At 38.4% G+C, this 26,648-nt stretch overlaps 1 protein-coding gene across 4 annotated transcripts in view; it reads left to right on the plus strand.

Moving 5' to 3' along the window:
• LOC124589075 (phosphatidylinositol N-acetylglucosaminyltransferase subunit Q) overlaps positions 1-26,648 on the plus strand; it is a 103,394-nt gene that overhangs the window by 25,289 nt on the left and 51,457 nt on the right. For all 4 annotated transcript variants that reach the window (XM_047131527.1, XM_047131526.1, XM_047131528.1 and 1 more), the window contains exons 4-5: positions 13,059-13,251; positions 26,391-26,505. In XM_047131527.1, coding sequence (XP_046987483.1) covers positions 13,059-13,251; positions 26,391-26,505 — 308 coding nt within the window. The remainder of the gene's footprint in view (positions 1-13,058; positions 13,252-26,390; positions 26,506-26,648) is intronic.

Consider the following 26,648-nt stretch of genomic DNA (forward strand, 5'->3'; position numbering starts at 1 on the left):
TTGCATTTTGCCTACTCCTACCTTGCCGCGTCTCGGGAGGCGTCTTGTCGGGCCTAGGGAGGGAATTCTCTAACCCAAAAATCCCCCATGTGCACTGCTGTAATTCCGTAAAATGGAGACATTTGTTTATTTGCTGGGCTGTGTCTCACTTGATCATGTGAACTATAATTTGCATTATTTTGTTTTGTATCACTGACACCAACCAAATGTTGTGGCACTTCAGCCAGATCTTCAGTTCTGCTACATCATTCTCCTTTTCACCAAGAAGTGCTATGATGTTTCCAGCGATTGTGTCCTAATCTCTTAATGCATTTCCTGTCTGACCTAGGAACCTGAGAGAACTGATAATTATTAGTAAAGCAGTTCTAGCTTCCTCCTAATCAGCCAGAAGATGTCATGCAAGTTGGGCGATCACAAGTGTGCTATTTATAAGTTGAATAATTGTGACAGACTCTCTATGAAAGAGACTCTTGTTGTCCAGTTTGAAATTTTTTTCCAGTTACAGAAACATACTTTAAGAAAAACCATTTCTTTCTATGGTTTTCTATTGCTCATTATGTGGATAGACCTAATGCAGTCGTAGCAGAGAACACTGTCATTGTTTCTTCATAATGAAGCCATAAGACACAAACCATTCTACTTCATAAGATCTTCCATTCCTTTATAAAACTTATAAAAGGACAGGACAGAATGTAGTTGGTATTAGATGATATGTAACATTTTTTGACAGATAATATCTCTTAGGATGTGACAGTTGATTCAGTCATAAGGAGAAATGGCTGTCAACCAAAGTACTAATAATATATTTGCTGCTATGCAATGTAATTGATCAGTGGCTCTGCCTGTAGATCTTGTACACATGAAAATCAATCTGGGAGGGAGAAGGGGGAGGGACTGAAACTGTATATCCGGCCCCCCTCTCCCTCCCATCGCCTTGGAGTGGAAAGAGGGGACGAGTGCTAACCCCCCCCCCCCCCCCCCCCCCCCCCCCGCCTTTTCACCAGTTGATAAAGTAATTGCTGAATTCTGGGTTCCTGACCTGGAATTAACTTGCAGGGTGTGGTTTTGGAGAATGGATAGTAATCTAAGTGTTCTGGGACCAATTCTGGAACTTCAGCAATTGTCTACTCTATTGCATTTTTATTGGAATGCCAGTTCCCTTTCTTGATGTTCCGAAGGTTATTGGGTCCCTCAGAACAATAAGAAAATGATATGATCCCAACCTGTGCAGAAAAGATCAAGTGAATATATTGTTAATTGATGATGAATATAATTTGAGGGCTACAACAGGATCATTTCTGTGAGCAACAGGCATCTTGGTCATCCTCAATTATGTTAGCTCTGAGCTGGATTGTCTGTTTATATATCTCCTCTGCCCACATGAGCTGTGAGTGTTGAAACCACCATGTTGCACCAGAGGCGATTATAGCTCTGACAGCTGTGCATTATAAATTGCTTTGCTTATCTTGTTTTTTGACAAGCAGTATCCAGATAACAGGGTGAATGATACTTTTGTGTACTGTATGTTATCCACCATGGTGTGACCTGCAGATCATCAGTTCAGTTCTTTTCTCATGCAGTTATTTACCATTTAAGACTGGAAATGTTTGGAAGGTACTGGAACTGTTTTAGTTGTGGAATACTGGAATTTACTAGGACATTCTATACATTTTTAACACAAATTTGATGATTGCTGTCAACAAGGGATTTCAAATTGATTCCATATTTCTGGATTTCAAGAAGTCTTTTGACACCATATTTCACAACCAGCTTGTACTCAAATTGTGTGCTCATGGAATATCATCTCAGTTATGTCGCTGAATTCATGTTTTGTGCCAGAGAGGTCACAGTTTGTAGTAATGATGGAAAATCATTGAGTAAAACAGAAGTGACTTTTGGCATTCCCCAAGGTTGTGTTATCGGCACTCTACTCTTCCTTATCGTTATAACCAATTTAGAGACTATCTGAGCAGCTGTCTTAGGTTGTTTGCAGATGATACCATCATTTATTGTCTAGTAAAGTCATCAGAAGATCAAAACCAATTGCAAAATGATTTAGATAAGATATATGTATGTTGTGAAAATTGGCAATTGACCCTACATAATGAGAAGTGTGATGAGGTCATCCACATGAGTGCTAAAAGGAATCCATTAAACTTCAGCAGCATGATAAATCAATAAAATCTGAATGCCACAAATTCATCTAAATACCTAGGAATTACGCTCATGAACAATGACAGGAATAAAACTGAATTCAGACTGGGGAAACACTAAATATAATGTACTTGGACTGCTCCTGTTCTTGGTTGACACAAATGATGTACATTGATGTTGTAGAACTCTTCAGTAACTGTTAAGTTTGTTGATGAATGGGTATATTGATAAATGGTCCCAATAAATTCATAACAGGTCACCAACATTCAAGAAAGGCAGTAGCAGTAATCCACAAAATTACAGGCCCTCATGATTCATATCTATATGCAGCAAGATTAGAGAACATGTATTGTGTTTAAACATTATGGATTACCCTGAAGAGAACAGTCTATTGACAAGTAGTCAACATGGATTTAGAAAACATTGTTCTTGTGAAACACAATTAACTCTTTACTCAAACAGTGTTGAGAGCTATCAACAAGGGATTTCAAATTGATTTCATATCTCTGGATTTCCAGAAGGCTTTTGACACCATACCTCACAAGCGACTTGTAACCAAATTGCTTGCTTATGGAATATCATCTCAGTGTGATTGGATTCTTGATTTCCTGTTAGAGAGGTCACAGTTCATAGTAATTGATGGAAAGTTGTTGAGTAAAATAGAAGTGATATCTGGCATTCCCCAAGGTAATGTTACAGACCCTCTGCTGTTTCTTATCTATATAAATGATTTAGGAAACAATGTGGGCAACTGTCCTAGGTTATTTGCAGATAATGCTGTCGTTTACTGTGTAGTGAAGTCATCAGAATACCAAAACCAACAGCAAAATGATTTAGAGAACATATCTGTATGGTGAAAATTACCAATTGACCCTAAATAATGAAAAGTGTGAGGTCAACCACATGAGCACTAAAAGAAATCCGTTAAACTTCGGTTATACATTAAGTCAATCAAATAAAAAGGTGGTAAATTCAACAAAATACCTTGGAATTACAATCATGAACAACTTAAATTGGAAGGAACACATAGAAAATGTTGTAGGGAAGGTGAACCAAAGACTGTGTTATTGGCAGAACCCTCAGAAGATTCAACAGATTTATTAAAGAGACTGCCTACACTACACTGTCCATCCTCTTCTAGATTACTGCTGCATGGTGTGGGATCCTTACCGGATAGGATTAATGGAGTACATCAAGAAAGTTCAAAGGAGAGCAGCATGTTTGTATTATTGAGAAATGGGGGAGATAGTGTCACAGACATGATACAGGACTTGGGATGGAAACATTAAAACAAAGGCGTTTTTCATTGTGGTGGGATCTTCTCACAAAATTTCAATCACCAACTTTCTCCTCCAAATGTGAAAATATTTTGTTGATGCTGACCCACATAGGGAGAAGTGATTATCATAATAAAATAAGGGAAACCAAGGCTTGAACTGAAAAATAAGGCCTCCTTTTTCTACTTGCTGTTTGAGAGTGCAATAGTAGAGAATTAGTGTGAAGGTGGTTCAATGAACCCTCTCCCAGGCACTTTAGTGTGATTTGTAGAGTATCCATGTAGATATAGATGTAGACATAGATGTAGAAGCACTCTCTGCTGAGACAGGCAGATCAGACCAACCTGTAATTTTGTGTGAGCTTAGTAAAAATGCCTTCTGTGTGACGTGTTAGTTCTTGTTGACAATCCTATTATTGTAACTGGTACTCAGTTCTAAGTTCTACATGACATTGTTTGATGGATATCCCAGAAACTGAAATCCCTGTGGCTCTAATAAGACTTGCAAAAGCTACTGCATTCACAAACACAAAGCTGAATGAAAACAATATATTCCTCCTACAGTCTAAAGCATCATTGAATCAGGTGCACATCAGGCATCCAGCAGAGTTTTCAAGAGATGTTGGACAGCATTTGACAAAATGACAAAGGAATTCAACTGTATCACAAAATACAAGAGCTGGAATGACATGGTGTGTCTAGCCAGTGTCTACTTTTCATTGGATGGTATAGACGAACTGTTGTTCGAAAACAAGGAGAAACTCAGGAGATGGAAGAAATTTTGTCACTGTGTTGCTTTGAGAAGTTTCATAAGGAAGACAGTTGACTGATTGGTGAACCATTATTCAGAGTGGTTTTATTGAGGACAGGAGACTTATCGGCTGGTTGTACTTATTAACGTGCAATGTGATCTGTGACTGTGACTGTAACTTCTCAGGTTTTCTCACCATAACTGAATAAGTAATGAAGTTGTTGGTTGTATGTTTTTGCAGGATGTTTCAACAAGAGACCCAGTTCCCATCTTCAGGTGCTGTGAACTGTGGTGTTTGCATACCATTCCTGGACTTCAACCAGACTGTGATGTATTCTTGGTGCTGTGCCACTATTTATAACTGAGTGTGACTCCCAACACTTGATACACACTTTGATGCTTATTTGTTTTTGTTAGAGCAAATACTGTTATTCCATCAAAAACACATTCTTTTAGCACTTTTCACCTCTGATGGATGAGATGGGAAGCAAGATCATAATAAATTGAAATCCAGGATAACTATGTTTCCTGCAAAAAACAAATGAGCATCAAAGGCTGTAGCAGCCACCAGAACCCAAACTTGGCTGTAAACAGTAGCACAATGCCAACAGTGCTTAATAATCTGGTTGCAGCCCGGGCTGCGAGTAGACATGTAACACAGCACACAGTGCTTGAAGAATGCAAATAGGATGGTGGTCAAAATACCATACAGAAAAATGAAATTAACAACTCAGCTGATCTCTTGAAAGCACACAAGTGATCTACTATTCAGTCCAAAAGGCAGAAATTTTGAAATTTAATGAGAAATTTTATAATTGTTCAACATTTATTTATACATTGACAGAAATAGGAAGTGTTACACGATTAAGCACCAGGCCAATACTTTTCAAATTTTGTGGTGATGTTTGAACTTAACAGGTATTAAATGATTGAACTTTTTTCGATTTGGTTCATATGTCTGTCATCAATATCAGTATGAGGTGAGAAGACCATGGGCAGAAATATACATTTGTGTTCATTGTGGCATGGTGGCAAACAGCCTTCAAATATCATCTTGAGAATTTCTTGCCATGTGTAAAATACAGGCTGTGTCACTTCATGATGATGGCTTTCTGGAGGCTGGTATGATAGTTTCTGTATCCCCATTGCATTCCAGACATGATCTGTGGCAACAAATGGGGGACCAGTAAGGCCAGTCAAGCATCTGCTCATTCCTCTAGACATTTGTGGCATGGACTGCAGCATGGGATCATCCATGATCCTGCTGGAATATGCCATTTGGAACCCTAGCCATAAAGTGTGTGACAACAAGATTTACCATTCCTGCCATGTAACTGTTGAGCCTTCAGCCCTCCATCAGTAAGTACCAGACCAGTCATGTTTTCATATCCAATATCTCCCAGAAGTCGGACAGGTACGGGTCTCGAGAATCACTGCTTTCTGTAACATTTCACTAGATTGTCTACAGTTGTGACAGCATTAATATAAATGCCACAAACAGAAATGAGACTCATCACTTAACACTGCAGAATGCCACTCATAGTCCCAGTTGATGCTGGCTCTACACCACCCCAAGTGTTTGTTGTTTAAGGTACAGTTAGTGGTAAGCAATGTGTGCTACTTGAGATCTCAACGCAGCTTCCAGTGATTTGTTCCCAAAAGTTTGTGGTGACTCTCTACCTGTAACCTCTGGCCAGATTTCAACTGCTGCCATCCATTAGTTTGTTAGAGCTATTCAAACACTTTTCAATCACCTCATGGTGGAATCCTGTTGGGAGGAATAGTGCCTACTCCTTTTGTCACACTGTTATCCTGAGCCCTTCTTGTCACCTGTCACTTAGCAGTCATTCCGCTTATAGCCATTTGTTTGCGTAATCTGTTGGTATAATGCTTCCATGTGCCTCATGTCAATTTCCTCAACGTCTTTCTGGACCCAGGTATCACACTGTGCAGCCATTCACACTGATGGATTCCGGTTTGTGAGTACTCACACAAAACAATTTGGAATTTCACATGATGCTCTGTAGCATTAACATAGTAATGCGACTGATACGTGTTGCACAGCATAATGGATGGGGTACAATCCTCAATACAGAAGATTGTGGGTTTGAATGTCATCAAGCACTTTATAAAAAAGTTTATTTTTAAATCTGTTTTGAAGTGATTTTGATCATAATTTTTATAGAATTAATTGGTTTAAATGTATTTTTTTATTTCTGTTCTTTTATCACATCATTTTGATCGTTGTATTAACTTTTTAATTTACTCTCACCCTTCTTCCTATCAGTCTTTATCCATTTGGAATCTTTGGTCCTCTGGTTTTAATTTCTTTCATTTATCGTCCAAGAGTTTCATCCCTGTTATTGCACTCATTATTTCTATTTCTCATTCTGCTTGAATTATGTTTTACTTATAATCCCATCTTTTGTTTAAATCTTCACCTGCATTATTTTGTCCATATTGCAATAAGAATTTCCATAGTTTGATTTTTGCCTGATGACTTACCATTGTTTGATTTTTGCAGTAACAATTAATGATTTGAATATTTCTAAGGCCATTGCCATCATTGCTCTGTCAATGTAAATAGAATATTTTGTCTTTTGTTTTTAACCACTAGATTGGCATTTTCAAGTGTTTAAATATTATGATAGATAAATAAAAATAATGCATACATACATTAATCGTTGTTCCATAAATCCTGAATACAACATTTTGTAATGATGTGGAATTAATTTCACATCCACAGAAATTCCAAGTGGAAAAAGAATGATAGGAAGAAAAATGACAGCAAATGAAAATGTTCATACAGTGTTGAAAGTTATGTGACAAAGGAATAGAATTTAAAAAATTACATTTTAACCAACTAATTGAATAAAATTAAGGACCAATGTCATTTTGGTAATGATTTAAGAATAAAATATTTTAAAGCACCTGAGTTTCAAAGACACAGTTTTATGACAGCCTTACATGTCCGAGGACTGTACCATATCCATTACGCTATGCAACCAGTCAGCACAACATTCCTTATGTCCTCTGGGCATGTTGTGTTGCAATCTCCACTCCTAAAGTTAAAGTAGTGTTAAGAATGTCCAATAGCCATTGTATACTCATGTTATTCTTCATCTGTGGGTATGGTTTTTCTCTGAAAATAAGCTTACAGAAGGATGAAATTTTAAGCAATAATCCCACAGACATGGAAATACAGAATTTCCATTTTCTAGCATTCATTCAAGATCTTAATGATGTATCACTTTCCATTTTTGTCAGTGTAGTTATTCAGTGTTAAGTTACTTTCTCGTTGATTGTTGCATAATCAGCAAATAGTCTAAAAATGCTGCTCATACTATGTCATGGATTGTTTTTATTAATTGTTTCCCTGCTGTACTTCCGTGGGACTTCCCTGAACATCGCATACTTGACTGGTACTTTTCATGCTTTTACTTGTTCACACATTACTTTTATTCTGAAGTAAATACAAATACGGGAAATGAATGATGTAGAAATACAGGAAATATGCCTGGACTTACAGAACATACATTGGCATTAGAAAGACCAGCATAATTAGTCAAAGAAGAAAATGGGAGGGAAAAAATGTAACTTATTGTTTTAATAACTTTCAAAATTTATCCCAAAATAGGAAAAGTGCTGTTTGTGTGAGAAACAGACACACTCTGACACATAAGAATATTATTTAAAATGACTAAAAGTAGAGTGTTAGTTTCAGTTGTGTTTGCACTTTCACTGAATACAGAATGTAGTCTCTTGGTGAATTTTACAGTATAATGTCACAGAGACAACATTTGGCCCTTCGTTTTATATGGTAGCATCCTCAGATTCTGTGATGAAAGCTTCATACACAACACCATCTCAACAGCAATGGACCAGAACACTTACAATATCTGGCCTTAACTATATAATAAAGTCCACCTATGTCTTCTGGACAGTTGTCTGCAAAGCATACAGCTGCCTCATGAATTGTAGCTTCCTTATGGACCGTATATCAGAGTGCAAGAGCAGATGTTGAGGATACCAGACATTCACTGTATGTGCCTCACTAGTGTTAGTGTACAAATAAGACTTGTTTGTTGAGGTGTCAGCAAATCGAGATAGGGATATGAGCGAATGGAGGAATGTACTGCTTACATCACAAGAAAGGTCCAGTTTGGTGACATTGGGATCCTGGGTGTGAGGAGGCACCATGATGGATGGGTGTAAAACGCATTTTACCTTTACTGGAGTACTGTTAGTGTGCAGAGATACATATATGATGTACTGCAGCCATGAATGCAACTTTTTAGAGGCATAGTTGTCCTAGACTTCCTCTTTATAATCAATCACTCTGGTGACTGAATTTCTCACTGACGAGGATTTCCATTGCATTGATGTGCAAGCAATCTCTCCAGATGTGAATCATTCAGAACAAATTTGGAATGCATTTAGGATACAAACTGCAGCTAAGTAGGCACTAGCCAGGATACTTCCGCATCTCTAAACACATCATTCTTAGGAATGGAATTGTTTGACAATAGATGTAGCAAACCACCTTGAGAGAGTGCGCCTCATCATTGCCAGCTATTTGTTGGTAGTAGGAGTATTTTTATCCCCTATTAACCTTTTAATTGGCATGAGTGCAGTCTTCTGGGGTTGTTTATTTTTTTGAGATGAGTTTCTTTGCTTTGAGAACATTTAACTATTTATTTTGGACTCTGTTGTATGCCAAATGGGTTGCAATTAAATTTTAGCTTTCGCTGTTATCATTAAACCGTACAGTTCAGTAAATATACTTTCATTTCTTTGTTAGTCTTAAATTTACACCTACATATATTACTCTGCAAACCACTGTGAAGTACATGGCAGAGGGTACATGCAATTGTACCAGTAGTTAGTGTTTCTTTCTGTTCTATTCACATATGAAGTGTGGGAAGAATGATTTTTTAAATACTTCATGCATACTGTAATAAATCTAATCTTCTCCTCATGAACTCTGTGTGATCAGTACGTAGGGGATTATAGTATATTCCTACAATAATAATTTAAAGCAGGTTCGTGAAACTTTGTAAGTAGGCCTTCTCAGGATAGTTTATATCTATCTTCAAGAGTCTGCCATTCAAGTTTCTTCAGCATCTCTGTGACACTCTCCCATAGGTAAAACAAACCTGTGACCATTCATGCTGCCCTTCTCTGCATGTGTCCAATATCCACTGTTAGTCCTATTTGGTATGGGTCCCACAAACTTGAGCAATATTCTAAAATGGGTTGCATGAGTGATTTGTTAGCAATCTCATTTGCAGACTGATTGTATTTCCCCAGTATTCTACCAATTAACCAAAATGCACCACCTGCCTGCTTTACCCACAACTGAGCTTATGTGATCATTCCATTTCATGTCCGTATACATGTGACTCATTGATATTATAGTCATAAGATATTACATTTTATCATTTTGTAAAGTGCACAGTTTTACATTTCTGAACATTTAAAGCAAATTGCCAATCTTTGCACCAATTTGAAATGTTATCAAGGTGTGACTGAATATTTGCATAACTTCTGTCAGACAGTACTTCATTGTATGTAACTGCATCACCTGCAAAAAGCCTGAGGTTATTATTAATATTGTCTGCAAGGTCATTAATATGCAGCATAAACAACAAGGGTCCCAACACACTTACATCCAAGATAACATGCTGCATCTTCCCTGCTAAACAATCCCCAATCTAGTAACAAATTTCATTTGATACCCCACATGATCGTACTTTTGATAATAAATGTAGACATTGTATTGAGTCAAATGCTTTCCTTAAGTCAAGAAATATTGCATCTATCTGACTCCCTTGCTCCAAAGCTTTCAGTATGTCATGTGAGAAAAGTATGAGTTGGGTTCTGCATAATTGATGTTTTCAGCATTCATGCTGGTTTGCACTGAGGACATAACTCTGTGCAAGATACCTCATTATGTTTGAACTCAGAATGTGTTCTAAGACTCTACAACAGATCATTGTCAGGGATATTGGATGGTAGTTTCGTGGATCACTTCTTGTAAATAGGTGTCACCTGTGCTTTCTTCCACCTACTGGGTACGATTCTTTGTTTGAGGGATTTACAATAGATTATAGTTAGAAGAGGGCTAACTCAGCTGCAAATTTAGTCTAGTATCTGATAAGGGTTCCATTGGGCCCTGGAGCTGTGTTCAGTTTTAATGATTTCAGCTGTTTATCAACACCACTGACAATATTGGTGTCACTCATCTTTTCAGTGGTACAAGGTTAAGTTGGAGCAATTATCCTGCATTTTCCTTTGCAAAGGAACATGTGAAAACAGAGTTAAGCATTTATGCTTTTGCTTCACTACTCTCAGTTTCAGTTCTTGACTCGTTCGTGAGTGACTGGACAATAATGTTGGTGCCACTGACAGCCTTTATGTACAATGAGAATTTCTGTGGGTTTTGTGATAGATCAGTAGACAATATTCTGCTATGGTAGTCATTGAAGCCTTCACGCATTGTTCTCTTGACAACCAAATGCATTTCATTCAGCATCTCTCTATCTGAAGCCCTATGCTTTGTTTTACACTTATTATGCAGTAGTACCATCTACAGTTCTGGGAAAAATAGTGCTCAAGTATGAATAACTCAACAGATTATAGACAGAGCAATTAACAAACTGAAGAAGAATATGGCACTAGGAGGAGATTGGCAGGAGGTGGAACAATTCAGAAAGATATAAACTGTCTCATAAGTGAAGATGGAGAAAGGGGGAGATCCCAAAAGACTGGAAGTCAGCTAACATTATCCCACTGAAAAAAAAGCCAATTAAAGGAACTATAATAATTATAGAGGTGTACCATAAATAGTGCTATCATTAATAATTCTTGAAAAGCTGAAGCCTTTTGCTGAAGATATTGTTGGAGAGTACCAGGCAGATTTTCAGCCAGGAAGATCAACCATAGATCAAATTTTCAACTTGAGAAAAACCTGGGAGAACAGTTGGGAATTCAGCCATCAATTCGTAGTAACATTTGTAGATTTCTCAAAGACATATAATAGTATACACAGCTTAAGTATGTACAACATCCTGAGGGAGCTTGACATACCATGGAGAGTTGCCTAATCTAAAAAACCCTTGTATGCACCCCTCACACAGTAAACTACCTGTTTAGCAGCCTTTGATACATAGTTTATAGCTGACCTATTTGTGGTGACCTTTACAGCTCTCAACCCTTTGGCACAAATGCAGAAAGTTGCAGCCTAGCGTGTCAGAGAACCTTCAAAGTCTCAGGTTCAGTTCTTTCACTCAACTCAGAACCAGGGTACCATGATCACATCTGGGGATAATGCTGCAAATTGTGAACTTTATTGAAACTCCATGCACAAGGCTGATCTTCTCAACCTTTTCTGTCAGTTGCTGGAATGATCCAAGCATGACCTTGGAGCCCAGACAAAAGGCATCATTTGTTCCAATGTGCACCACAGTCTGCAGTTGTCACATCCTTTTCCCCTCAGCAGCTGCTGGAATAGCCTCTTCAACATGAAGGCAGATTTTCCTTCCTATCTCTTGCTGTCATTTCCCAAAGGGATACCATCATTTGCCATATGTTTGAACTGCTGACGATTAATAGACCTTTTTTGCATTTACCACCTCTTGACACAGGACAAAGCAGGTCTCCCAAAAACAGGTGAGGTGAGTTCCACTTGCTCAGTTTCAGTGAAATACAGTACACCCTTGAACTTGTTGGTTGGAGGGGGGGGGGGGGGGGGGGGGTGGCAGTATAATAACCTGATTCCTCCTTGGTTCCTGTACAGGATGCCTAGATCTACCATTGACAAACCACTCACAGTCAGGTGGACCAGTGATGACAGATCACATACTTTCTGCAGAGGAGACAAGATCCACAAGAGAAGGTCGTAGTTGAGGTACCTATGGTTCCACTGGTACCGGTACATGATTTAGGAGCTCTTCTCACATTGATTCACAGCAGCTGCCAGTCATTTAACAGTAGTCAGGGCAATTTCCAGCTGTTTATCAATGTCAGCCAACTCACCCCACATTCGAGAACACCATCCACATTGAGGATGCATTGTGGCTGGTGCATTGTTTTACAGTATGGCGAACTTTAAATTAAGCCTGCTGGCTACCTTTTAAGCTACTGAGCTAAAAAATTAGTAATTCCCTACAAGGACTGACACAAATACACATTTATGAGGACTGGATACTAACATGGGTGCCACTAGCAGCCTTTACATATGATGGGAATTTCTTTGGGTTTAGTGAATAATTACTAGTTTCTTAAGCTCTGTGAGGTTAGTTATAGTCACTGAGAAACTCAAAAAGTAGATGTAATTTATGATTAATATAATACGATTAATATAATAACATAGGCTTGAAAGGGAAAATTAGATGAAGCTTTTGGGCAATAATGTAATGTGTGTGATAGGCTGAGGAAGATGAAGTATATTTGACACAGCTTTTGAGTCTTCCAGAGCCAATTTCCAGATCAGTATTCAGTAACATTTCCTGGATGTCATTCACAACCTTATTCAGTTCCTCCTTTTTCTTGTCATCTTGTCAAAATATTAGTACAACAAAGCTTCCTTCCCCCACACCTCCCTCATCTTTTATTTTCAATGGGTTAAAGACAATAATTCTCAAAACAAGAAAAGAAAGAAGACCAAGTAAAAAGTACCTGAATCACTGGAGTATTTAGCACTAAGATAATTAGCATTCTGGATTTGAAATTTCTATGATATTTTTTGCGTATTCTGTTTTTCATTTGTTATATATACATACACACAAAAAAACTTATTTTTTTATTTGTAAGCAGTATTTATTTTGTGTGTTTGATATTCACAAACATGAAAACACAAACTTGTATTATTTTCAGGCTCTACAGTGTGCAACTGTCAGGTCTTGTTGCTTTGTGGCGGCTTTTCCTTGGCCGCAAGTGGAATCCGTTGCGAGAGCGTGTTGATTCCTGCAAATATTCGAATGATCAACTTTTTGTTGGAACTCTGGCATTCACCATTTTGCTCTTCCTTCTTCCAACAACGCTGATGTACTATGTTGTCTTCACAACGGTATGGAATTTAAGCAGTTGATAGAGAGTTAATAAAGATTTTATGTTTCTCTCTCTCTCTCTCTCTCTCTCTCTCTCTCTCTACCTTGTCTCTATCCCCTTTCTTAACATTTTTGTTGTTATATTATTAAGCTTAATATTTTGTTTCAAAACTGCTACCCCAAAAAATAAATGAGGCTTAACAAAACTCTACATAAACATTAACATTCTTGGATTTTTTAGGGATGAAGCTACATTGTCAGACATAAAAAATACTGTATCTACCTGCCAGGATCAGTCATTCTGTCCATCAGAAGTAGTTGTAAAGCTGGTTTTGGAGCTTATTATGAGCCATACTGCAGAATATTGAAGAAAATAATCAAACAAAGGCATTTTAAAATAGAAAAAGGTAGTCATGCCAGTCAACATAATAAAAGCAATATGGAATAAAATGAAAGGGGAAACTGAAAGAGAAAGGAAATCAAAGGAACAAATAGCTGAAATGGTACTTGATACATTGGTATCAAATATGTCTAGTGTGGCCAGCCTTTTTATGAAGTACTTTATATCTGTTGGTAGTATTGTGGGATTGTCAGTTTCGGAAAATGCTACAGTGGAATACCTGTGACCAGTCTTTACAAAAATCTTAAGTAGCACTCACATTATTAGAAGTAACACCTAGCATTAACTATATAAAATATTAGTAAAGTTAAATTAAAACTATTGTTTTGAGTTTAGTAACATCATAAATTCGTTGTGTAACCTGTCATTTTCATTTAAACATCTCTTGATCAAATGGAATATGCTGTAATTAAGCATCTATACAAGAGTTATAGTAAAAATGGTGTGAAGAGTTCTAGCATAATGTAAATAATGTGGGGTAAAGGTAATAACATAGACAGGAATGATGGGATGTGTCAGGTGGAGTGGGTGAGAAGGGAAAGGCGGCAGGGGGGGGGGGGTGTCGCGGAAGGGTGGCCGATAGCTTGGATTGGCGTGGGTGAGTGAAGTTAGTGGCCTGGGGAAAGGTGGAGGTAGATGTGAGGTAGGGGGTTATCAGAGATTGTGGCCAGGAGAATCATAAGAATGAAAGAAATGTTGCAAGATAAGCCCCATCTACATAGCCACAAGAGCATGTGCGGGGGAGGGGGAGGAGGAGGGGGAGGGGGAGGGGAAGGGGAAGGGGAAGGAGCCAGATGTCAAAGGGTGGGAAACAGCCATTGAAATTGAGCATGTTGTGCTCAGCAGCTTTTCTGCCCCTGGGCTGTCAGCTCTGTCCTTGGCTACAGGTTGGTGGTGGCCACTCATTCTGGTGGATAGTTGGTTGTCATGCCCATGTAAAATGCTGTGCAGAAGTTGCATCAGAGCTAGTGTGTGAAATGGCTGCTTTCACATTTGGCCATGCCTCTGGTACAATAGGATAACCCTGTGCTGGAACTGGAGTAGGATGTGCTGGGTGGGTGAACAGGAAAGCTCTTGCACCTTAGCCTTCCACACAGATGTGGCACATGTGTCAGAAGGTTGGGAGTCAATGTGGCATGGAGATGGATCAGGATAGTGCATAGATTGAGTGCACAGAGGAATACTACTGTAGATGGGGTGGGAAGGTTTGTGTGTAGGATGTTCCTCATTTTCGTGCACCATGGTAGGTAGCCAAAGCCCTGCAGGAGCCATCGGATGATTTCCCTTAACAAAATTGTACTATGTGGGTTGAGCAGTCTGAAACTTTGCTATCATGGGATGACCCTTGCCAAGTGGGGTAATGCCCAGTTCATTTAGGTGTCACAGTTTAACCTAAGGGTGGTCCTCAATGTTTGTTCGTGTTCCTCAATGCTTGTTCGTGTGGTGTTTTCCTGTAGCACATTACAAACCTTTTGTATGGGTGTACTTTGATCTCATCTGTAGCAAAATCATGTTCGTACCACATGCACCACTGACACTTTTCCTGAATATGCTGTGACAACTGCAGTCTACAGGGACGACATCCTACAACAGTGAGTGTATGATTCTCATGAACATGAGTTTCTCTAGATGGATGAAGATAGCAGCATAAGAATTTTCTGTGTAAAGAGTGGCAACTTGCTCTCTGGAATTAATCCAACTGAACATATGTGGAAGGATAGTGGCTCAGATCTCCCTCCAGCCATCCGCATTTGTTTTTCATGATTCTCTTGATTATTCAAGGTAGATGCTGTGATGGTTCCTTTGAAATGGCATGACTAATTTCCTTTCCCAATCCACACTTATTTCTCATTGTTATCAGGGTTGTTTTGTTGTGATTGTGGTCTTCAGTTTGAAGACACTTTCCATCAGTGCTAAACTTATGATTCCTTGCTGTCTCAGGATGTGTCCTATCAACCGATCCCTTCCTTTAGTCAAGTTGAGCCACAAATTTCTTTTCTCCCTAGTTCTATTCAATGCCTCATCATTAGTTATGCAGTCTACCCATCTTATCTTCAGAATTCTTCTGTAGTAACAAATTTCAAGAGCTTCTATTCTCTTCTAAACTGCTTGTTACCCACCTTTCACTTCCACAAAAGGCTACACTTCAGGCAAATTACCTTTGGAAAAGACTTTCTAACACTTAAATTTGTATTCAAGATTAGCAAATTTCTCTTCTTCAGGACTACTTTTCTTACCATTACCAGTCTACATTTTATATTTTCTCTACATGGGCCATCATCTGTTATTTTATTGCCCAACAGCAAAACTGGTCTACTACTTTGTGCATGTCATTTTCTAATCTAATTCCCTCAGCATTGCCTGATTTAATTTGACTAAATTCCATTACCCTCATTTTGCATTTGTTGATGTTCATCTTATATCCTTCTTTCAAGACACTGTCCATTCTCTGCAACTGCTCTTCCAACTCCTTTCTCTCGCTCTCATAGAATTACAGTGTCATTGGTAAAATTCAAAGTTTTTATTTTTTCTCCATGAACTTTAATTCCTTCTCCAAAAACTTCTTTGATTTCCTTTACTGCTTGCTCAGTGTAGAGGTTGAGTAACATTGGGGATAGGTTGCGGTCCACTGCTTCCCTTTCATACCCTCCAACTCCTATAACTGCCATTTGGTTACTCTTCAAGTAATATATAACCTGTATTTTACCCCAGATTCCTTCAGACTTTCAAAGAACATATTCCAGTTAATATTGTCAAAGGTACCTCTAAGTCTACAAAAGTTATATAAATGTAGGTTTGTCTTGCAAGCTATAGGGTCAGTATTGCCTTGGATGTTCCAACATTTCTCAGGAACTCAAACTGGTCTTCCCTAAGGTTGGTTTCTACCACTTTTTCCATTCTCCTGTATACAATTCACCATCATACATGTTGCACTCCAGGTGAAATAGTTGTGTCATGGCTGGCTCTCCCAAGGATATTACTAGTGCTGAGGGAATGTTGTCTACTACAGGGGCCGTTCTGCAACTTTAGTCTTTCAGTACTCTCTCAAAGTCTTCTTACAGTGTCATATCTCCCAGTATCATATCTTATCTACTTCCATTTCTAAAACATAGCTTTCAAGTTAATTTCCCTTGTGTAGCCTCTATTCTTTGTTTTGTACTGGTTTTCAACCTGAGCACTTGATATTCACACAGCCACTTCTCTTTTCTCATAAGGGTTGTTAGGTATGAAAACCTGATCATCCTTCCTTCCTTCCTTCCTTCCTTGGAATGCACTCAGCAAATTCCTGAATAGGCTAAGAAAAGGGCTTGTAACTGTAGGGACAAGCAGTGAGAGGTGATACCATAAACCATGATGGGTGACTTGATCCACACTATGGGCAGCCAGTGTGCATTCTTTATTGCCATGTCAAGTCATCAACACAAACAAATGCTGCACAACCCACTGACAGTTTTTCAGTATACATTGTATCTATATCACAATGTTGCGTTGTTCCAATGTTGTCAGTGCACCTTATATGGCACACTTTAATACGCTACCTCTTGTAATTTCACTTATTTCAAAGCTCTCATACCTTATTCATAAGAATGTAGGTCTATGTAAAGGATTTTTCCTGGTTTCCATAGTCAAAAGCTGTAGGACTTACTAATCATTGTTGAAAAAATTATCTTTGGCTTACTGATCATTGTTGAAAAATTATCTTCATTAGTTTTCATTACTTAGGCTCAGAAAGAGTTACTGCCAAAATCTTTGATCACTTATCTAATTATACACAAATTTATTTAATAAGCTGCACATTAACTCATTTTACATCAATACAAAACATAGTGAAGTATCCTATGGAACCCATAATTAATCAGTTAATATTATTGTTCACATTTGTGATTTCAAAGTTACTTGACTAAATGCAAAAGTTGTCAAAGACTTTACACATTTGCAAGACATATTGAACTGCCTGCCATTTTAGAGTTGCCAGATGCAAAACACTAACATGAATTATTTACAGAACAATTGAACAATTGATAGAAGGCAACCTGGGGCAAGACAGCATGTGTTTCAGAGAAATATAGAAACATGTGAAGAAATACTGATACTAAGACTTATTTTAGAAGACAGAATGAAACAAAGCAAACCCATATTTATCACTTTTGTAAATTTAGAAAAAGATTTTGATAGTTTTGATTGGTATACGCTCTGAAATTCTAAAGTTGTCAGGTCTAAAAATGCAGGGAGGGACAGGTTATCTACAACATGTATAGAAACCAGACTGAAATTATAATAATTGAAAGATATGAAAGGGAAGCAGTAACTGAGAAGTGAGTAACACAGGGTTGCAGCCTACCCCCATACTATTCACTCTGTACATAGAGCAAGCATAACAGAAACCAGGAAGAAATGTGGAAAATGAATTAAAGACGAGGGAGAAGAAATAAAAAACCTTAAAGCAAGTAAAGCAAGTAATTTCTCAAATTTTCACGGTATATTCTCTAGGCATTTATGTAGAAGTGCTGTCTTCCTCTTTTCAGAAATCTGTGTTAGTTCCTTAGAGAGCCTCAAAAAAGTGTTTGTTAGTTAATGGGTGGTTCCTTAGAGAACGCCAAAAAAGTGTTTGTTAGTTCATGGGTCATTCCTTAGAGAATGCCAAAAAAGTGTTTGTTAGTTCATGGGTGGTTCCTTAGAGAACCCCAAAAAAGTGGTTTTTTTGCCATTTTTCATATGAAAACCAAGGCAGCTACACACAGCAAATGGCTGAAATTTTTACGATATATTTCTAAGATCCTGATCTCAAACAGCCTTGAAAATTTTCTTGATATCTTTATCCGTTTCTGAAGTTCAGAGGTTCAAAGTTACTTTACATGTACACACAAAATTCACCCATAAAATCCCGTGTGAGGTGAAATCTAAATAATAAAATAGCCATAGCAAATTTTTCAAATTTCAATGTTATATTCTCAAGGCTTTTCTCTAGGAGTGCCATCTTCCTGTTTTCGAAAATCTTTATCCGTTATCAAGAAACACCCCAAAAACATAGTTTTTGGGTACCAAAATTGAGACACTGATTCCAAGATGGCTATGCACAGCAAATGGATCACAATGAGTTCTTAAGATCTTGATCTCAAACAACATGGAAAATTTTCTTGATATATTTATCGATTTCCAAGATACAGTTGTTCAAAGTTACCCTACTTGTACACGTAACATATGTACGTGAAATATGGTATGACATTAAAAGGTAGTCACGTATCATGGAGATAAATGTTGTAAAGTGTCCCCGTTATCATTGCAGGGGTTCTGGGAACCCCATTTATCATTAATGAAGCATGTGCAAAATTTTTGTGCATGTAAAATCTGATTTCAGGTGTGAAATTAGTTTCGTGTTATTTCAATTTCACATAAATAAATTATGAAAAGTTTACTGACCCATAAACTTCTTTTTATGTGAGTGACATGCCCTGCTGTGGCAGGGAAAAGAATGGAACCAGTGGAAAAATACTCCAAAAGATTCTGACTGAAAAATGGGGGTACCAGCTGCTTTGTTCTACCTTCCTCAGAACCTTTAAAAATTTTCCCAAAAGTTTTGGCATGTGAACAAAGTAGCATGTTTTTATGCTGAGAGAGAAGGAGACAGTGGCAGTGGGAAAGAGACGGAAAAGTAATAATACTGGAAGATAGTAGACAGTGGTTGTGGTACAGTAAGAGTAAAGGAGCAGTGGTAGTGTGAAGGAAAGAGAGGGATGCAGTGGAAGTGGAACATAGTTGACAGTGACAGGACAATGCTAGGAAAAGAATGAAGGAGTCATTGATAGGTAAATAAGAATAAAGAGAAGGAGAAATTGGGAGTGGGTGGGAGCCAGTGATAATGAGAGACAGAGTCTATGACAGTTAGGAAGAGGGAGATAGTGCTGTGAGAAGAGACAGTGGCGGTGGGAAGGAATGAATGGTACAGTAGCAGTAAGAGAGCGCAAGATGGATACAGTGACAATGGGAGGAGGTAGTAGTAATAGTAGCCGTAGTAGTAGGACAGAATAGAGGAGACTGTGGCTGTGAGGCAGGAGGCAGTGACAATTAGAGAGACACAAAGAGATAATGACAGAGAGTTGAGCTGAATGAGTCAGTGAAGATGGGCAAGTGGGATTTGGTGGATATGAGCGACTTACAGCGATGAACTGGTGGGTATGGGCGAGTTACAGTTAGAGGAGCGTGTGGAAGTGAGAGGTGAGCTGCATGTTAAAAAGAGCATGAATACATTCACATGCCAAAATCTTTGGAAACATTTTTAAAGGTGCTGAGGAAGGCAGAATGAGGCAGCTGGTACCCCTCTTTTCAATCAAAGTCTTTTAAACAGGAGCATATTAGTCTTTTTTGTGCTCTGGTAGGAGCATTATTATGCTGGTTAATTACTGGTTGACAGATCATCGAAGTTAAGTGCTGTCAGACTGGGCTAGCACTTTGATGGGTGACCATCCGGCCTGCTGAGTGCTGATGGCAAGCAGGGTGCACTCAACCTTTGTGAGGCAAACTGAGGAGCTACTTGATTGAGAAGTAGCAGCTCCGGTCGTGTAAACTGACGTACAGCCAGGAGAGTGGTGTGCTGACCACATCCGCATCCAGTGATGCCTTTGGGCTGAGGGTGACACGGCAGCCGGTTGGTCCTGTTGGGCCTTCCGAAGCCTGTTTGAATGGAATTTAGTTTAGTTTTTGGTACTCTGTATGTGGACAGGCACTACAAGACAGCACAACACATTTTTTTTCATAACGTAAACAGTCAAAATATGTACCTAACCATGTTTCTAAATTTAGAAAAAATAGAACAAAGACACAGTACTTCTGTCATGTTCACAACACCCAGCAACACACAAGCACGCTGCTTTCCACTTAGTGGAGCACCATTTCATATTTGTTCCCATGTTCAAAGAATATTTCAAAGTTAGAAATAATAAAAGTTATTGCCTCAGCCAAAAGCTACGATCCCATCATGATTGACTACATCTTGCATATGGAACAAAAATTAAAAGATTATACCCGTCCCCTGTGCTCCCTTTGCTGCTCCTCCTACTGTCTACAGGAAGTAGTTTACAGTCCCATACCTAGGGCAGGTATCTCAGAATGTAGCAAATGTGGGAAACACCACAGCATAGTGTATTTTGAATATTGAAGATGAGACCTAATTACTAGCCGAGAGTGGGGGGTATACAAAATTAGTTGTCCTGACTGTGATAAGTTTTGTATTGGTCATTCAGGCAGAGATATAGCAACAAGTTTGGCTGAACATGAATACAGCTGGAGGTTGCAGAATTATGACTCCACATTTTCTGAGCATGTACTGAGTGAGTGCCACTGGCCTATGTCGTCCACTTAGCAAACAAAGGTGAAATTAACAAACACCTGACCCACAGTCCTGATTTAATATTAAATTACCAACACAGCACAGTACTTCCCCTCTCCTGAACTCCACTTAATCCTCCGTAGTTTTCCAACTGCTTCCCACACTGTCTGTGCCTTTCTACTCACCGAGCAAGGTGGCGCAGTGGTTAGCACACTGGACTCGCATTCGGGAGGACGACGGTTCAATCCCGTCTCCGGCCATCCTGATTTAGGTTTTCCGTGATTTCCCTAAATCGTTTCAGGCAAATGCCGGGATGGTTCCTTTGAAAGGGCACAGCCGATTTCCTTCCCAATCCTTCCCTAACCCGAGCTTGCGCTCCGTCTCTAATGACCTCATTGTCGACGGGACGTTAAAACACTAACCACCACCACCACCTTTCTACTCCTCCACTTTTCTGTATTTATGTATTTTATTGTTATTGCCTATGCACTGCATGTATGAAGTTGTTACAATTGCCTGTTCCACATTTTACTCTGTTTGTGTATCAGCTTCCATATGTAATGCCACTTCGAGCTGCTCTTCAGCACTGTTGTCAAGTACTAATTCTATTTTATTGGAATTGTTAATTTAATGTAAACTATATAGGCACTGTTTTGAGTTTAGTGTTAATGTTTTTTCCTGAATTTCTCCTTTTATATTTATTTACTGTTCAACTTTCCACATTTTTAATTACATTACTGCTGTACCATCAAAGATAACATTTACTGTGTGTTTGTGACCCAGTGTAGATGAGTAACATCATTTCGATGTTATTTACAAATATTATAACTTCTTTGATGACAATAGTCAGTTAAAGTCAATGACTTTGTAAGTTAAAATCCTGTATTGTGTTTTTTCAGTCGTAATTATGTTGTTTTTCCAAGAAGTGATGGAATAATGAGTAAACAGAATGAAAGCTTTTGAAAAGAGTTATTACAAAAGAATGCTGCAGATTAAATGGGTAGATTGTGTGACTAGTGAAGAGGTACTACATATCATTGGGAAGAAAAGAGATTTATGGCACAACTTAAAAAAAGAAGAGGTAGGTTGACAGGATACGTTCCAAGGCATCGAGGTATAGTTAATTTGGTATTAAAGGCAAGTATGGGGGTACAAACTGTAGAAGGAGATCAGGGGGTGACCAGATTCAACTTCATTGGGGTTCAGTAGTTACACAGAGCTGAAAAGGCTTGCCCATGACAGACTGGCACAGAGAGCTGTATTGAACCAATCTTCGGACTAAAGAGCACAACAACAATATACACAAATTAAACCAAACTGAAGTGCTACTTCAGAGCTGTTGTATAATGCCTTTAACCTCACAAGTCAGGTATTCACAGGCAGAAACTCAGGCTACACATTTCGTTCTCCTTTTCCTTTCCCTTCTGCTGTGTAGACAAGACAAACATAGACTATAGATCCCAAAGAAAACACACCCAGCATGTTTCCTGATGGAGACATCAATCTGTTTATTTTACATTGGATTTAGAGATTAATTTCAGAAGCAATTTCACTGGTTGTTACATGACTGCTTAAAGGAACTGTCGGCTTTCCACTACATAAACAAGAGTGAAACTGACTGTACAACATTTCACAAATTCCATAATACGATAATTTATGTACAAGCATGCTATGTCTACCTATTCAAATTCTTTGTTAAGTCGAAAAATATTCAGAACTTATAGTTTTAGTCAAGGCATTCTATTGTTTCTGTTGCATAAGACTTCGTACACAATGGCAAGGAGAGGTGGGCTGTGAATAGTGATGCGGCAAATGTCGTCATACGAAAGTTGGACAGGAGCAGCAATGATTAGTGAACAAGTAACACAGCAAACAGATGATTTATCTAACTTGTTTTTCTCCAAGTGTATGAAGACTCATTACAAATGATGTAACAAGAAATAGTCTAGGAATTACAGCAGCAACAACGATAGTGACAGAGCTGCAACGAGGCAGTGTCTGCATAGCTTTGTGTAGTGATGTGGCCCCGAATGCGAGTGGTCTGAGTCACTGTCGCCAACCATCCTACTTTGCAATGGCAGAGGGTGCTCAAAGTACAGAGCTGCAGGAGGTGTGGCTAAGCAGGCATGCTGCCAGATCCTGTGCAACCACTACCGATGTCAGATGGAAACTCGCAATTCTGTTGCTACAACACCAATGGGGTGGTATCGATATGTGACACCACAGTTTCATACTAAAAGGACTAGTCTACTCAACTGATGAGCCATTTCTGGAGTCCTTCTGTGATTCTAACATTTGTGGTTTTTGAAGTAAGCAGCAACTTTATTGTATGTCTCCATTTTGGATATTTTGGGAACTCAGTTAATAATGATGTTGCTCTGTAGTTGTGGACTTTCCTTCGCATATTGGGAGGTCTCCTCACTAATCACGGGAAAGACATATGTCAGCCTGAGATTCACTGGAAGAATCTTCAGGACATTCAGTCCACCCATTTGTTAGTCTAGTATCCATAGCAGATAGAACTGATCGAGGAAATAGAGAAGATTCAAAGAAGAGAAGTTCATTCTGTTACAGGTTTTGTTTAACAAGTGCAAGAGTGTTACAGATGCTCATCCAGTACCAGTGGCAGATACCACAAGAGAGATGTTCTACATCATGTTGTGACTAGAATTCCAATGCTGTATGGTCATAGAAGAGTCAACCAGTATATTTCTTCCTCCTATCTCATGAAAAGACCATGAAGGTAAAATTAGATAAAATTAAACTGAGTCAAGCTCACACAGAGGCACACCAACAACCATACTTCCCATACACTATTCGCAACTGCAGGAGTAGAACAGAAGCTCATCCAACACTAGTGACAAATGCTACAAGACACTTTTCTGCATCATGATGTGTTTTACTGTTAAAATTCCAAGAGTGTATGTTCAAAGAAGAGTCAACCAATATATTGCTTACTTCTGTCTCATTGAAATGACCGAAAAGGTGAAATTAGAAAGATTAAATTAAATAGAATCAACCTCACAGGAGGCATACTAACGATCATTCTTCCTATCTATGCATGATTCACAATGGAACAGGAAAAGTGGGGGAGGGGGGGGGGGTAACAGTGGTATATAAAGTACCCTCCACTACACATGCTAAAGTGGCTTGTGGAATTTAGATGTAGACGCTGTATTTAAATTTCACTGGGAAACTGTTTGACTGTGTTACAAGTATAATTATTCCTAATGACAATGGTTGAGATAATTATGTGCCCTTAATATTTAAATGATATAAAATTCCATTAGGATCATTGTCATGCACAGCGTCATAAATCATGTTGTTGCACAGATGATTATCATTTTTGATTGTCAAACTTTCTGATCAATGTTTCACAGAGAACGAGAGGAAACATAAATAAAAATGAATGATTGTCGACTCCATAGAGTGCTGTGTGCACAACGACCATATACGTGAAATTAGAAGGATAGTCAGTGTTGGCCGTGGTTTAATGGTCATCATTATGCGATTAAAAATCAATTTTGCTGTCAATAAACCATCAAAATTACGGCCAATGCTGACCTTCCTTCTAATTTCTAAAAATGAATGATTTGAGAAAATCAGCCAACCAGCTACAAGTATTAAGGTTCATTAACAACCATTGTCCATGGTTTAAATAACTGTAAAATTGTCTTCCTCAGAAATGCATGCCATTCCACATTTGCTGAACATTTACTCATTAGCAATCACTCCCCTAAGGATCTAGGAGAAACTATAATTTTGTGCAAGGAAGTTAAAGGGCAGAAATTAAGACTTATGTAAAGAACTGGCAATTTTAAATACACACTCGATAGCGATGGTAACATGTTAAAAATGATCAGCTGTAACTTGCGAGTCAACAGTTTCTTGAAGGTTTTTAACCCAGCACTTCAGACCAGTTAATGTAGTTACAATTCATTGTTGGCCTCCACTCATCATTCATTCTTACCAAATTTCTATTTTCTTCTAAAATATTTTATCTCTTTCTATATATCCTACTTTTTACTGTTATAATTTATTTTTAAAGTTTCCCTCCGTCATTTATTTATGTAAAAATTTTTTCAGTCCCTTTTCGATATAACGTGACAATAGCTCACAGTTTTATTTCTTTGCTGTGCACATATGTTTTCATACAGGTATGCCACCTACCAATGTTTTCCGTATTTCATGCAATATGACAACTTTATCAGTCACTACATAGCACCAGCCGTGTATGGACCTTTCATTGCCTTTTAATTCCATGCACATTTTAATGTGAAGAGTTTTGCACTTAGCCCAGCACCAATGGGAATGTTTTTAAATGAGTTTTATTTGGTTTTACACATGGGCATACATACCATGTTACTTGACATGAGCTTCTTTGCTGTGAAATTTGTCGTTACCAGTATGTCATTTTTTGTGTCAGTAATTTTTTAAATTATATATTCATACAGTAGCTTTGTACATCCTTTAAATATTGATAATTCTTTTTAACTATGATGTAAACAAAATTCCTCAATAGGTCCATGTACTTCCGAAGAAGGCAATTTTACAGTTGTTGAAATCATGGTCAGGGGTTGCTAATAAACCTTTATACCTGCAAATGGTTAGCTGATTTTCGTAATCATTCATTTACATTCACTGTTGCTGAACAGCAATTATGTTCAAAATTTTATTTGATATGTGTAATATTCACATAGATTTACAAAATTTTCTATTTCATCATCATCATCATCATCATCTTGGACAGTTTCCAGCCACTGGCTGGGTCTGTCGGGAACAGAAGCCTCTCCATCGTGTTCTGTCTTTCCACCATTCCCCCTCTTCCACCTTCGTCCAGTTCTCTCCTCTTCTCGTCACACATTCCTTCACTCCCTTCATCCATCTATCTCTTGGTCTTCCCCTGGGCCTCTTCCCCTCCAGTTGCAGATCAAACATCCTCTTTGGAATTCTTCCCTCACCCATTCTCTTCATGTGTCCATACCACTGCAGTCTTGATTTTTCTATCCTGTCCTGTACTGGTTCCTCCTTTAGTCTTTCCCTCACATACACATTTCGCAATCTGTCTCGTCTTGTTACACTCGACCTGCTCCTCTGGAACTTCAATTCACTAGCTTGTATTCTACTTTTGTCGCTTTTGTGCGTTACCCATGTCTCACTTCCGTATGCCAATATGGGGACAAAGTAGGTTCGGTATATAATTCCCTTGGATTTCTGTGGCACCTCCTTGCTCCAAATAAGCCCCCTAATGCGTTTGAAGAACTGCCCTGCTTTTCTGCACCTTTCATTTATTTCCATTGCGTTTCCCCCCTTACTTTCAATCATGCTTCCCAGGTACTTGAAGTTCTCTACCACTTGTAGGGGAGGGGAAAATTTTCTATTTAATTAGTTTAATTGAAATTAACAATGGTTATGTTTTTTTCTGTTAACAGTTGCGTTTACTGGTGTTGATATTTAGAGGAGTCCTAGCTCATTTCACTTGGTTACTGCGAGCATTTCCAGCATATTCCACAGTTCTCTGGATGACAAGAGCAACTACAGTCACAAGTAAGAAATCTGCTTATAAATAACCCATTTCTAGTACAGGCCAAGAAAATAATGGACAAAGGTGATAAAAATGCTTTGTGACAGAAATGTTAGGTGCAATACTTCATATCATTAGAACCATTGAAACTGTAGGCCCTTTACCC

The sequence above is a fragment of the Schistocerca americana genome, chromosome 2, assembly GCF_021461395.2.
Source record: "Schistocerca americana isolate TAMUIC-IGC-003095 chromosome 2, iqSchAmer2.1, whole genome shotgun sequence".
NCBI classification, from domain to species: domain Eukaryota; kingdom Metazoa; phylum Arthropoda; class Insecta; order Orthoptera; family Acrididae; genus Schistocerca; species Schistocerca americana.